At 29.6% G+C, this 16425-nt stretch overlaps 1 protein-coding gene across 1 annotated transcript; it reads right to left on the bottom strand.

The window, feature by feature from the left end:
• Positions 1-6071: 6071 nt before the first annotated feature.
• LOC136980189 (techylectin-5A-like) lies at positions 6072-15946 on the bottom strand. The gene is made up of 5 exons (XM_067276251.1): positions 15723-15946; positions 13837-14012; positions 13644-13749; positions 13410-13574; positions 6072-6348 (listed from the first exon to the last, which is right to left on the bottom strand). Exons 1-5 carry the CDS (start codon positions 15850-15852, stop codon positions 6092-6094), a joined length of 834 nt encoding a protein of 277 aa, XP_067132352.1. The 5' UTR covers positions 15853-15946; the 3' UTR covers positions 6072-6091.
• Between the last annotated feature and the right edge of the window lie 479 nt (positions 15947-16425).

The raw sequence follows: 16425 nt of genomic DNA on the forward strand, positions 1-16425 counted from the left end.
AAATATCGTTTAAATTTTAATATTTTTACATAAAATAGAAACGTATTGAAAACTTTAAAACCTTATCCAATGTTTACGTTTTCAATATCTATTTTTTTATTCATACCATATTAATATTTATTTATTTTAAAAAAAAATGGATTTAAAAGTAAATAATTAAGCTTGCTTTTTAGTTATTTTATCGGGAAAAAATGGTGATTTTTTTAATAAATATTCATTCGTTATATCGGAGAAACGTCTGAAGCTCTGTAAATTGCTAGATATTAAAAAAGAAAATCTGCTGACTTTGCAGAGTCGATGCTACCTGATTATATTAGATTATACTTCGTCTCTCTACTCTAACAGAAATATATGATATAAAGAAAATAAAATTTAACATTCTGTAAACATTTATCTTTTTATCTGTCAAAATAGCATCTTTTAAAAGTAATTCTTCATAAGAATTATTAATGAGTAGTATTTCTATATATTAATAATGGATTTGGATTACTGAAAAATAAACACACCTCGTATTCTCTTCGTAAAGTATTCATGAAAAGATAGAATTACAATTAAAATACTGAATTAAAAATAATAGGAATGCCTTACATTTAATTACAATTAAAAGAATTGTTTTTTTAAGATGTAAAATCATTTCACTTCGATGCTCTAATATAATTACAGTTTAAGATATGAATTTTTAGTTTTAACGACGCTTTTAAGAATTTAAAATTCTCTTTGTCAAATTATCTTTATTTAAAAGATTTTATAAGATTATAAATATAATTATTTATTCGTTTGAAGTATTTTAAATCGTCTACAGATATTTTCTACCAATTATTGTGACCAGACTTACGAATATGTCTGTTATCGTCCGTATAAATTCTATCAATTCTGTAAACAAATCTCCACATTTAGAGAAAAATTAACTTTAAATACTGTAGTTTAATTTTAATAAACTTTAGTTACATAATATTTAAATTTTTGCAAATAAGGAAACTGATAAAAACAACCGAGTAAAGAATATAAATGCGAAAAAAATGAAAGCCACGGTGTTGAAAGAAACACTTGACATCTAGTGAGATCGATAGAGACACATAGGTGAAATATGTGCGCATTATTGAATACTACTGATAGCCTGAAGCCTCTTGGTAAGAAGGTGAAAAAAGGCATAGAGAAAAGTTCCAAAAGTTTTGAGTGATGTAAAAGTGTAATGGTAAAAGTAATAATGGCGAATGAAGGGGGAAAAATGTATTTAAAACTAGTAAACTATTGATAGATTTAATGGAAAGTAAAGGTAAGAACCCTTTGATAAAATGTTGGATGCTATAATAGACCTTTCCCCGAACAGCTGTTATGTTAAATCATCTGTGGTGGGAAAAATTTCATAGATATGTCTTATCAATGTCATAAACACAACGAAAAACTAAAACCATACGAAAACATGAAACACAATGTATTATTTTACACAAATTTACAATATATAGGCTAATTGATTACTTTGATTTCTATTTCGTAAATATTACAAGATAAATTATTTTTATGTCTCAATACAACCAACAGATAACATAAATTATAAATAAAATATTTATGCTTTATCCTTAATGTTGTGAGTTGGAAATATTATCGAATTCTTGAAAAACAATACCCACAATAAATCGAAATCCAAATAATTCTTTACACTTAAATATTAAAATCTACATAATTAAATTAATGGAATTTTATCGATAAGAAGTACAGGAGGGTCTAATGATGTGTTCACTTGTTTATAATCGATCAGCGCCGCCGTAACTTATCCGTTACAATTCCCAGACACGCACCTGTTATCAAAGAGTTGACCGTTACGATTTGACCGTTACGAGATTGACGGTTGCGATTTGCGCTGATCGATTATAAACAAGTGAACACATCATTAGACCCTCCTGTACTTTATTACTTTATTTTTATTAAAAATTCTGTTTTTTCGAGTGTAAATTTCAAATTTTATGCAGTATTTAAGTCTTATTTAATATAATATTGAAGTACAGTAACATGTAATTCAAAATATAAAGAAAAACCTGTTAATGTTACCTATGGTTCCAAGATGGCGGCTCGTCTCTGATTCCAGCAAATAGAAGTGGGGACGCACGTTCTAACCTAACCTATTCTAATAAATTACCATAATTATTACCAACAAAATTATTAGAATAGGTTAGGTTAGGTTAGAACGTGAGTCCCCACTGTTTCCTTGCTGGAATCAGACAAACCGCCATCTTGGAACCATAGGTAACATTAACCAAAATACCATATTTACGGTTTGAATTAAGCTACCGTTATGTATCCACGATGAATTAAAAAATAACATTGAATGATGATTTGCAAATGAATAACTTCTGCAACACTGATTGATTACAGATCATCAATCTTCATAATGATTAAAAAAAATGCGCGAAGTAAGAACCTCGTCATCGAATATAGATATTACCAGTAATATCTATACTCAACGCTGATTCTAGACGATTATTGTGACAATGTTAGCAAGAACAACCCAATATTTTACGCACCATTGATAATTTTTGTGCAATGTTACAATGCGTTACAATGATTTCGTCATTAGAGATTGGAGATTGATCACTGGATGATTTGTGAAGATGCTTCTTACATGCCATTGATTTTTAATGCAATTTGACCATTTATCTTCTCGCATACATTCACGATTAAAAATCATTTCAGGAATTTTAAATGCTGTAAAGATTAGAATTTTCATCCGGTAACGATTTACAATAATTTCACTGCCTTTCATTTAATTTCTATTGATTCATTGAAATTTCTTAATTTTATGTGTTTAGATAGCAATAAATATAAATTGACATATTTGTGATATGATACGGTTATAAATAAAGAAAATTACAACTATATCTTCCATGTATAAGTCACTGTTAATCGATGGAATGATTAAGTTCTTTACTGCAATTACTGTCATTGTGCGTAAAAATTCTTGAAGCATTGACAATATCGTTTCGTTTACTTCTGGCAAACTTGAAGCAATTGTTAACTAATTTCCTTTAACATTTACATTCGCTGTAGAAATTGCCAAAGGCAATTGTTTAAGTGATTTCAGACGTTGTCGAAACTGTAATTCAAAAATCACTTTATTGTAGAAAGTTTCTAATTTATAGAAAGCGCCCGTCTTTTCTTTCAATGTTTATTTCAATTTATGTTCGATTTTCTTTAAACTAGCTCAGTCATAGAGTAACATATTTAATATAATTTATTATAGAATTAAAATTTACTAGCTAATACATTTTGCTGCGATCGTTTCAACGTTAAAATAATTTTCAAAGAGATGCGTGTAGATATAAAAGATGAAAGATTCGGACGGAAATGTTTCGGCTTAATACACTTATATCCAAAAAATGTGCATAATCACTAATTTGACCAAATTCTCAGGAACCACTGATGAGTATGAAAATTAACATACATTGTATTTTTTTTTAATGCAACAAAACAATTGAAAAGTAAAAATTTAATCTAAATTACGTCAAACTAAAAGCAATAAGAGAAACTACTAAACATTGGCATAAATCTTTTTGCACGGGTAATGCATAATATATGGTTGTCTTCTGCAAGCGGCACAGGAATCGCTGTGCTGTTTATAATATTCTTTATCGGCTCTTATGAGAGCAAAGTTCATTTTTGAACAACAGCACTTTGGAGTTCCTGGAGTATTCTTACTTTGCATCTCTTAAGTTTCCTGGCGGAGGCTGGCGGGATGCAATTCCTCTCCATAGAGCATCCCATGCATGTTCTATGGGATTTAGGTCCAGAGATCTTATTCACCGTTTCATGCGACGAATATCTTCACTATCGAGAAATCATTGACGAGTTCAGCTTGATGTGCGCGAGATTATCGTCCACGAAAACAAAATCTGCACCTTACGGTTCGAAAACCTCGTCTCTGTATTGTACCTTCGTGCAGTAACGGTGGGCATCTCTTGCAAAAACGTGGAACCCAGTGCACCAATAAGTATAATTCCGCTCCAGACCACGACAGTACTGCAAAATGGTTTTTCCACGATGGAACAGTATGGGGTTTTCCGCTCTCTCCTACTTCTAATCAGATGAGATTCATTCTATAGACTATACTGAACTCTTATCTATGGATTGGAGTTTATGCTTAAAGAATCCATATTCTATATGAGAAATGATTCATAAACAAGAGTACATCCTCTGTATGCTATTAACGAGTTCAGAATGTATTTAAATCTGTTATTGGAAATTCTATTTACGAGTAGATATTTTGGATTGTATAATGTGTTTTAAAATATATAAAAATGTAAATTATTTCCTCTCGTTATTGACTTGTTTTTAAGCGAAAAAATGTTTGCTTTTTTACCTCCTAAAACGTTATTTTTTAATCGATACGTTACCAACTAAAAGATGAATTTATTGTTATTTGTCTTTGACAATATTTAATCAATTTTTCCTATCGGTTTTCATTCTATCATTTCCTTCAGGAATTTATCACTACTCATGCTGATATTTAATATTATTTACGTGTAAATAATGTTAAATACACACGACATTAAACAAAACAATTCAACGGAAGGGAGAAATCAAATAAATGTTTGAATATTCCTTAATTAAATATTTGATTAGATAATAAATAATTAATTAATTTTATTAATTCATTAGTATTTTGCAAATTTCGCTTATTTATTACAACGTAACCTCTGAATTATGTATTTAATTTGTATTTACTACACACACAAAGTAAGTAAAGATTTGAATTACCTATTCAATTAGAACTAAAAATTAATTAATTTTTAATTCTCGTTTTATGAATTTTTCATGCATTTTTATTCGCATGAATTTTAAAGTTTTTGAGAAAGTTTATAACGTGTAACCAATCGTCTACTAGGCATGTGGGACACGCGAATAGGAGGACCCCAAGACCCGGGGGCTCCGAAATTAGAAGAAAAAAGCAATTTTACTGTTGTAATTACTTAATTTGTAAACCTACAATTAGATGTTATTAATTTATAGTGTAATATTATGTAGAGGGCCCCAATATTCTGTGCCTAGGGGCCCGAGGAAGGTCTTAATTCACCACAGCGTATAACAGATTTACAGTACACGTTTTCCTTTATTTTATAAATAAACGTCTTTAATTATCACGTAAATAAAGTAGAAAATATTCGAATTTTAATACATTTTCCTATCTAAAACATTCTTTACATTCTAAACTACTGAAATATTATGAAAAAAACCTGATTTAAAAAAAACAACTTTTATATATTTTCTGTAGCATGAGAATTGCAAATGGAATTAATAAAAGAATTATTTACGATGCAAAGAACATAGTAATGAGGTAAATTCTGTATCAGATAGAAGTTTCCAAAGAATTGGTTTCCAATTTTATGAAACTTTAATGCTTTGTAAGACATCGTTTCGTTTATTCAAGAAAATTATATATTTGAAAACCTTATAAATATGTATTAAATTTTTCAAAATTGTACATTATTATATATTATTGTAATGATACTTTTCAATTGAATAATCGAAAACTAATTGTATAAATTACAAATGCTGAAATAAACCAAGTTATAACGTATTCAAACTTATCAGAAATCTATTCACCACAACAAATAAACTTATAATTTCATCTCACGTAATGAATTAATGAGTAAAATCTGAATTTTATTTCACAAAAGTATGGGTTATAACGAAAAAAAAACACTGGTTCGTGAATACATATTTTGAGAAGCGCTGCTCTACAGTGTATTTTAATGAATAAGTAATAGCTAAAATAAATATAGGGCCTATAATTAGTAAATAAAAAATTAAGCAAAGTAAATATGAAATATATATATAATTAAAATTTACTAGCTAATACATTTTGCTACGATCGTTTCAATTCCATAGAAAAATATATAAACTTAAAGTCATACTCAAATCAACGAAAACTTTGCTATTTGGGTTATAACTTTGAATTATAATAAGAGAAAAGTATATCCAGATCTATTGTTTGTCTTAATTTAGGTTGTAATTCTGATAAAACTTATAAAAGAAATCAAATCATGAAAACATATATTTAAATAACCAGAGAGAAATAAGCTTAAAAATTTGATTATTATTTAAAGTTAACGGGACGAATTTTCATTTCTACTTCTGGAAGAGAATAGCGATGTTCCTTCCAAGAATGCCACTCGATTCCGTCAGCATAACTTTCGTGTGGACCATTAAGGTTGAGTCCATTCAGATTAGAACTGTGACATTCTCTGTACCACCAAGCTCCTTTGTAAACAACAGCGCAATTCGAAGCTGATTCATCATTATCCTTGTCTTGTGTAGTAAATTCCACACCATTAGCCACGGTTAAAGAATCCCCTAAATTACAAAAGATTTAGTTATTAATGAGAGAAACTAATAAATTTATTTAAGATGTTGTATATTTAAAAACAAATAAAACTAATTAAAATATAATTTTTATTGTTTTAAATTACATAAAATGATTGACTCATTCATCGTTCATCAAATAACCATCTTAACTATGCTGTTCGTCTTCATTGTTGCAACTATAAACTGATTATCATCATTAGGGGTGGAGATTACTCAAGGGTCGAAGCTGAAGAAAGGAAGAGTGAATGAGAAAGAAGATAAGAAGCAGGAGAGGTCCAAGTAGGATACAGAGCAGATAGGATCTTCTTGTTATAATTATATAAAGTAACATCTTCGCAGTGGCATATTATAGTGAAAAACAATACAAATCCTAGTGTTTACAACAATATAGACTATAGGAAGCAATAAAGCTACAGGTTTTCCGTGACAAAATAAAAACTTAAATACAATGGATGGTAACAAGAGTTTTATAAACATTTGTTGAAATAATAACAAATATATATATAAATTATATACACAATTTGACTTAACTCGCACATTAAGTATACACTGAATACGTATTTTCAGAAAGAAAAAATTTATATATTGTTTAAATTCATAGAAATTAATCATATTTATATTTATCATTATAAAACTAGACATTTCTAAACTTAATTTCTTTATATTTCACTTGTCTTTATATTAAAAAACAAACGGTAAAAATTCCTCATTAAAGGAATTTATTCATAATAAGAATAATTTATTTATTTTAAAACTGAATTTTCATTTAATTTATTAATAAAAATCAATAACGAGGAAGCGTGAACATTCACCAATTGCCTATAACAGTGGCGAAGCGAACGTAACTGGCGCCCGGGGCATAACTGGCGCCCGACACTTTATTGGCGCCCCTCTCCCCCTCCAGAAACACATATAGTTTGTCTTGGAGACCATTTGGGCGCCCCTCTGCGAGTGGCGCCCGGTGCATGATACACCCCTTGCATCCCTCTCGCTACGCCGCTGGCTTATAATGAATTACTCGTATATGACATACGAGTAATATGCGAGTAATTTGTCAATTGTCTTCTACAATTATTCATTATATGCATAATTTACCGGAAGTTTGCGAAATTCTTAGAAAACGCTAGTAATTCGTATTCAAATAGGCCCTATATTTAAAGTATGAATATGAATTAATAGCGCCTTCCAAGAATTAAAAAAAAATTTCAATGAAATTATACAACTCGATTCACTTAATTACGTTTTCGAATAAAATATTTGACAAAAGGTACTTAATAAACAAATTTCTTATAAAAATTCTCCAAGTAAATATCGAAATTCTTAAGAAAATAATTCTATTGATAAATCTAAACATTGACCTCGACCATAAATGAAAACAAAAATCGTAACCTTACCTGGGATAAAAATAAATAAATAAAAATTTATGCAAAATCTGACAGATGCCCCCCCCCTTTTCGGAGTAGAAGAATGGTATAGAACTTACACGTGACTCGAATATTAAGTATCAACGGAAACAATTTTTTGTTGTGTCTATTTGCAGTTTAATAAAAAAGACATTGAAGAATATATTTTTTATTCTAAAGGTGTTCTGAAATTGGAAAAATATACATATATATATAATATTTATTCCAAAGAAAGTAAAGATTCTCCCGAATAAACACATTTAGGAACATCGTTCTCTGGACAATCTTCGTCTTTTTAATTACATTTTTACTTTGGTGATAGTGATTATCACCAAAGTAAAAATGTAATTAAAAAGAAAGAATAATCATAAATTCATCGTCGAAATTATATGATTTTGAGTGTAAAGTTATTATTGTTTAGGGTAGAATTGCTGTATTTATGAATTTATTTTCAATTATTTATTATAGAAAGAGAATAAAATCTCATTAAATTCAAATAGAAATATGAATCTTCAATTATTACAATTTTAATGAAGTAGTTCTAATACATATCACGTTTCAAATAAAGAAGTCGTCGTAAAATGGGATCAATGTTATGCGTATTTATTAGTGCTCTAGAGACTGATATATAAATGAAAATCGTCAGAAAATATTACCATCATCATCGGCCAGAAAATGGCTGACAAATTAACACATTAAAAATACGTAGAAAAGACTAAAATGTCTTCATTTTCGCCATTTCGAATTACCAGGACATGACGAAAACCAAGACATTTCAGTCTTTTCTACGTATTATCAAACTGTGTTAATGCTACCCTAGGTATACAAAATGGCGGCTCGTCTCTGACTCCAGCAAGGAAACAGTGGGGACGCACGTTCTAACCTAACCTAACCTATTCTAATAATTTGGTTGCTAATAATTATGGTAATTTATTAGAATAGGTTAGATTAGGTTAGAACGTGCGTCCCACTGTTTCCTTGCTGGAATCAGAGACGAGCCGCCATTTTGTATACCTAGGGTAACATTACCCTCAAACTGAAATTCTTTATATCCTACTTCTGCGCCAATCATAGATTTCTCCAGTCTTTGGCATAGCTTTTTAAACAGAAGAAAAATCAAACTTATATTGTGAAAAATATTCTAAGAAGTCTGAAATTGGTAGATATGGTTCTATCATAACCATACATGCAAAACCATATCTACCGATAGATACCAGTATAATAGGCAAGCATATAAAATCTTCAGTCAGCACAATTCAAACTACATCAATACATACGATTTTATTCTATAGATATTATCCATAAAACGATACGAAATCTCGCAACAAGCTAGATTAACACATTACATTTCAAGTATTAATGCCGCCATTATAAACCACAACCATAAACAATAAGTACATAAGAAAAATGCATATAATTTGTGGGAAAAGTAAAAAGATATGCTTGCAATACGGCTCTAAAAATATTCGATTTTCTCTTATATTGACAGTTCAAGAAGGCGTTCAATACATTATTGTCGATACATTGATTCGCTACATTTATTTCTTTCGAAAATAATGAATATTTGATAAATTTTTATGGATTTTTTTCGGTGTTTTAATAACAATCTGAGCACGAAATTTTAACTTTTAAATACAAATATAAATAAACAATAGTATATTTTTATTATAAATTTATCTACACGATATATATATATATATGCATTTAAAAACGATAAAAAAAAATAGTTTTTGCAATAACTTAGCGAGTGTTTACATTGTCAATATCTTATTTAGCTATTAGCAAAAATAAAATGGCCGAATTTATGATGATAAATTTTTAAAAGGCCTTACATTTGCAATAAATTTTTAAAGTTTTCATTGCACCGAAGAGCAGACTGAAAGAAAAATCGATCCGTTTTTAATCAGGCAATTAATAGTTTTCCATCTGTTGCCGAAGAAACCGACAACGAGTTGTTCAACTTTCCCGGCAAGATTTAAAATTTTAGTGGCGCCATCTGTTATCATATTTTATAAAAAAAACTGTATGTTTAACTATTATAAAATGGCAAAATTTTTAAGGTAGGGAAGAATTTTATTTAAAAAAAAAACAATTGTAAATGACGATTTTACACGTTATTAGCATTTATAAACCCATCATTACCCTTGCATTGAAGCATTGAAAAGTTCACTCTTGTTACTGGGAAGAAACTTACTATTATCAACACAGAGAGAAAAATGTTTTCGAGATGGAGTTTGAAGTATACTTTACGAATTTTAGTAAAGTGAATTTGATGTTGTCGCAATACTTCAGAACGTATTGCAAATAGACAAGTTAAACTAAATGCATTTTGCACTTTTATACTTTTTCTCGTTCAGCTCTTCACGTCGACGAAGCTTTAAAGGTTTGCACTTGTAAAATTTTATCTGTATTTATAGCGTAATATTTGTTTTAAAATAGAAGCATAAGATTTACTTTTTATAAATGAAATTTACAGCGAAATTTATTGATAAAATAATAATAAAAAAGGGTTAATGTTACCCTTGGTGCCAAGATGGCGGCTCGTCTCTGATTCCAGCAAGGAAACAGTGTTCTAACCTAACCTAACCTATTCTAATAATTTGGTTGCTAATAATTATGGTAATTTATTAGAATAGGTTAGGTTACGTTAGAACACTGTTTCCTTGCTGGAATCAGAGACGAGCCGCCATCTTGGCACCAAGGGTAACATTAACCAAAAAATATATTGTATATTTTCTCAAATTAATATTAAATATTCAAAGTAATTTTTGTCAACGATTATAGTGACGGATAAATGAAATGAATGATAAAGATATATAACTTGTGTGGGGAGAGATTTTTTGAATAGATGTATAACATTTTGGAAACAAAAATAATGCAAAACCATTAAATATTACCCCCAAAGAAAGTACTATAAGAAATACTGAAATGAATGAGTAGTGTCTTCGTATTTCGTCCATTTCTACGTAAGAGTCTCGAGAAAACTCGGCTTTTATATTATTAAAACAAGTTAATGATATTTTTAAAGTTTTACCACTGCCAGAAGTAATCATTTAAACACGTTTTTCATATAAAGGCGGATAAGATCCTCTTTTATATGGAGTTAAAGGTAAGATTGTTATGCCCCTGAAGTGTAGAAAAGGATGAAACGTGAAGACACTTTTAATTCATTTTAGTGTTTTTTTGTGTTGTCGAATAAATGAACACTATTGTAAATGCAAATTCTATTATCCATAGTTTTACTTAAGCAAGTAAATCGACCCCATTATTGCTCCAGTTAATATATTTTTACTGTTAAAAGCTGGTTCTTTTAAAAAAACTTTTTGCCCTATTGGCACTAAAAGAGCCCTTTTTAACAAACCCGTTATGAATTCGACCAACTCACAATGGAGCGACAATTATTATTAGTAGTAGTCATATTATCATTCGCTTGATGGCGCCACATTAAAGTCTCTTGAGAATATTTCACATTACCTAAATTCCCTTAGTAACGAGCATATAATGGTATAATAATGGCACGTACAATAATTCTTTGGCACTTAAGAAAGTTTATTTGTGTACTTCATGGAGAGCGTTATCGTAAAAATATGAAAGTTCGAATTTCTGAAAATCTGGACGCGATTGTTAAAAACATTCAGTGTGAACAATTAAGAATTTCAATACAGCACTTCCCACGTCATAAGGTTTTCAATGACGAATTACGTATAAATTCTGAAACTTATTTATATTACGGAGAAAAAGTTAAAGATTTTACATTACAAACTGTTAAAAATAATAGATTTTTAGCTGTTTAGAGTCGAGTATATACAGAAAAATGAAGGCATTTTAAAATATTTTCACGTATATTTTTGGTTTGGAAATATAACTGAAAATATGCGAAAAATTACGTAGAATATCGGAAAAGCAATTGTAGTTTCTATTGTCTAACAACACATACTATTGATTTGAAAAAACCGTTATGTCGCAGTATGCCGTACTTTCAAGAGCTTACTGAATAATCTAAGTTATACGACTTCTTAATATTCATTCGAAAAATACTATAATAATATACAGTAGAGCATCGATTATCCAATCCCCGATTAACCGACCACGTTCTAGTCGGCAAATTCAAATGTGCGCTAATGATGTGGCGCTACAATATTTGGCTATGTCTTGGCTACTTTAATATTATTTTTGTTAAATTTTTGCACGTTTTAGCTGGCAGCACTGGCTCGACCATGAAAGGGAGGCTAGTATTTAAACCAGGCCTAATACACTATACTAATAATGTATTTTTTCATACTTTTCGTTTATCCGACTTTTCAGTTATCCGACCAACCCCAGTCCCCAATTAAGTCGGATAATTGATGCTTCTCTTTTTGATACGAAGCTACAGTTTGATAGAATTCTTTTCCTTATGTAACGAGCAATTATTTGTTGCTCGTTACATAAGGAAATGCACTGCAACTTTTTGCCACAATGAAATCGTGGCCTCCTGCCCTAAGGTTTCCATACCTGGTCTCGATTTTTATCTCTCTAACTCCGTCCTCAAGATTAAGGAAGGATAAATTTATAGGTGTACAATTTTTTCAAATTGCAGCCCAATTATTCAACCATCCAATGTATTTACTGACATTTGACAATAGATACACAGCGATAAGAAATTTGTCGATAAAATAATAAAATTTTTGATGGAAGAAAAGAATAAATAATCTCAATTTTGTATTTTGTTTCAGTTTTAATATTACTATAATCAAACTGTACATCAATATATGCGTGCGTGCGTGTGTGTCTACGTGTAATGCGTGTAAGTACGTGCGTGCACCTCACAGAAATTGTTTTCAAAATATTAAAAGCCTAATTTTTATTTTATTACATTCTTCCCTGATAATGGGCTAACCGTATGAACATTTATTTAAGAAACAATTGATTATTTATAAATAATTCCTTTAAATATCGAATAACGGTTGAGAGGATATCCGATTTTTGACATTATTTTTAATAGGTAACGATCTGCCGAAGGGGATTCCTCTTTTATGGAAAACTTGCCCCTGTTTAGGTGTTACTAACATGAAGAAACCCCCGGGAAACTCCACGTTGGTGAGGTACGAACCCACGACCAATTTAAAATTGTCTAAAGTTTAATTAGCATAATAACGATCAATACGTGATTCTTTAAAGCAATTAATTTTAATAGTCAAATAAAGTATTTTTAATAAAAACTGCCGTATAAACTTTCTACCGGAGTTAATTAATACGATTAAATATATTATATAATAAAGTAATTATAATTAAATTAATGTAATTCGATAATTCATAAAAATTTAATAGTCGTTTCTATATTAGAATAAAAAATATTGGAAATTAAATTAGGTTCGTACGTCAGTTAAAAGACAAATATTTACTTATTAAACGTAAACACGAAAAAAATACTAAACGTTAATTTGCATTTATATGAAAGAATCATAAATTAATTTTAATACACAAAGAAGAAAACTCTTAAACTCCATTTATAAATATTAAATAAGTAGAAGCTTCGATTAATTTTATATTAAACGTGCATAAATTATTTCTAATATAATTAATTCTAAAATAAATATTTACATGCGAATTTAATATATATATATATATTTACTTTCTAATTAATTAATTAATTCAAAATTATACCGGAATCGCCCGAATATGAAGAAATGTGAATTTTATAAGAATGATCTTCGTTATCGAGCCAAAATTCTTTATACATGGCATAACGTTTTTCATTTTCCAAATCTTTCATATCAATGCGAAGAGAATAATTTCCCTGGTTACTTATTGAATGTATTCTATCGTTTCCTAATATAAGAAATAATTCAATAATTAATATACAATGCATTGATATCAATTAATAATTTTTACACTCACCTAACCAAAATTCTTTATTTAAATCACCGAATCCGAGTTTATAATCTCTCCAATTTCTATAAAAATGATCCGTGGGATTCTTATATTGACCACGTTTCTGAATAACCTGAAAATAAGCCTTGGTAAATTTTAGAAATTTAAACGTAATCCTAATTTATATTACTTTCTAAATAAAATTTGTAGTAGTGTTTACCGTCCATCCACCACCGTCGGTATCCATATCGCAATAAACGGAGAAACTGCCAACTTTTTCCCAAGCAAGAGGCCATATTCTATAAATTCCAGATTTACCGTTATTATTTTTCATGATTTGGGCACAATCAATTGGACCGAGTTGGAAAGAATTGGATTGTTTAATTAAATCGCTGGCTGAAAAATTCAATTGAATAACAATGAAAAACTCCTCCCGATAGGATAATTTTTACGAAAATAATTATTAAATTAGTAATAAAAATGAAGAATAATGCCATTTTTCTTATGAGAAATATCATTTTCTCAATTAATTCATAATAATTATGCAATAAAAATTAGGTTTTTCTGATTAATGAATCCGTGTTTTAAAGACTTGAAAGTTGCTTAACTTTCCCGACAAGAATTTAAATTATGTTTGTGGCGCCATCTGTTGTGAGATATTATTGAAAAAAATTTTTATATTATTAATTATTGTAAAATGGCAAAAAAAAAGCTATAATTTAAGTCCGATTCCACTCGAGATATGACTTTTGGACGATCTCCATTTCTCTCATAACTTTTAACCACCAGATTTAATACTGAAACTTAGTATTAATCTGGTTTTGTTTGGTTTGTTTGTAATATATATGGTAACACGTGGGCGATCTGCGAAAGGGGATGCCTCCCAAGAGGACTTCAGGTGTAAGTAATACTAACGCGAAGAAAAACCCGAAAATCCAACAATTTAATACAAGTAGATGTATAATACAATTGAATTACCGTATGTGCTGGCGCACCCCATTTTCAGACGGTATTTTTCGGGAAATATTCCAGCAATTACGGTAGTTATCGATCTCGAACTGATCGTTCTATTTAGATTTGCTATTAGATTGTTGACAAATCAGTCGAAACGAAAGGCACCCGCAGGACTTAGTCTCGGGGGACAAAAAATATACCATTTAGATCAATTAATCAATCAGCTTTAATTCATAAAAATCATATTCTTTAAACACATTTGTTTCTAAGCTTATTGTATGCATCTGTCTTCACGAGAGTGAATAATAAATACATTTAAAAACAAACGCAAACTCTAACTACACTTCCAATTATATATTACAGGGCTTAAAGGTAAACGAGGAACGACATTCTGTCGTGTGGACTGTAGTTTTATTTAAAAAGTCAAAAGAAGAAACGAAAGAATAAAGTAAATCTCGAGAGCTGCAATTACCTTACCAGCCTGTCAATGTAAATGTTTACCTGTGACCGAGTGGATAAAAAAAAACCACCGAATATTTATAGTTTTGTCGCCGGTTCGCACATTATTAACAGACTGGCTACGTGGAGTTTTTGGATTTCTTTCACATTTCTAACATTTAAATTTGGGGCCAATTTCCCATAGAAAGTCCTTCCTCCCTTGGCAGATTGCTCGAGTTTCGGGAGTACCTTTATTCCACCAATCCAATCCAATCCATTAATGCGATCGCTTCGAAGACCTAATCATTTTCATTGACGTATTCACATGCGACAGTTTGTCTAGTTAAAAAAATTTATCCATTGTTTTTGTTTAAATTTACAACTAAAATTGAACAATGTTGAAAAATATCAATTCTTCTACAGTAGACCCCTATAACACGGTAGATAAGTTCCGTGTTATATGAATCCGTGTTGTACGAGTCACTTGAATACATGAGCCAATCACAGCCCATGTGCCGGGCTGTGATTGGCTCATGTATTTAAGTGACTCGTACAACACGGAACTTATCTACCGTGTTATAGGGGGTCTACTGTACACTTCTGACAAGCAAAAAGGGTAAAAGGCAACTAATATCCGATCATAACATTAATAATAAATATTTATTAACAAGACTAAAGTCCAATTTAAAATATTATTAATTAAAAATCGTTTACCTTGATCCAAAACGTTTTCTGTAAACTTTAGAAATTGCGACATTATCTGATTATGGCAACCGGAACAATAAACCGAATTTTTCTTAAAATCCAGTAATAAATACAAAAGAAGAAATTGCAGGAATAACATTTTACTGTAATTAGAAAATGTTTTCAGTAAATTTTAAACCATCGAATTTATATTAATAAAATAGAAATTAATCAGAAATTTTGAAGAGAATGGGAGAAGTTTAAACACAAATATTAAAATACCGTGGAAAAGATGCAACTAACTCATTCCAAATAGAAATTATCATCAAAACATTTCTTGGAATTGAAATTCGATACTCGATGTGATTTATTACCATTCGTAATTCAGATGTAATGGCATCAACCACTATTTTAATTTGTTTTTATAGCGTCATAAAATCGTTCGAAAATAGATTTATTTTTTGTCTGTAGGCCTAAATATATAACTTTTTTTTTAAATTTACATATTTTTATGTCTAATTAATATACAGTTTAATATTTAGAATTAATTCTCATCAAGAAGAGTTATAAAGCTTGTAAATTTTTATTATGAAGACTTCACTTCGTGATATTTTGTACTCTTGATAAAATTGATATCAATAATTACTGATAAAATACATAACATTTTGGTTAGTGTAACCCTTGGTGCCAAGATGGCGGCTAATCTCTGATTCCAGCAAGGAAACAGTGGGAC

This window comes from Centruroides vittatus, unplaced genomic scaffold (assembly GCF_030686945.1).
Source record: "Centruroides vittatus isolate TY-2023 unplaced genomic scaffold, ASM3068694v2 contig_680, whole genome shotgun sequence".
NCBI lineage: Eukaryota > Metazoa > Arthropoda > Arachnida > Scorpiones > Buthidae > Centruroides > Centruroides vittatus.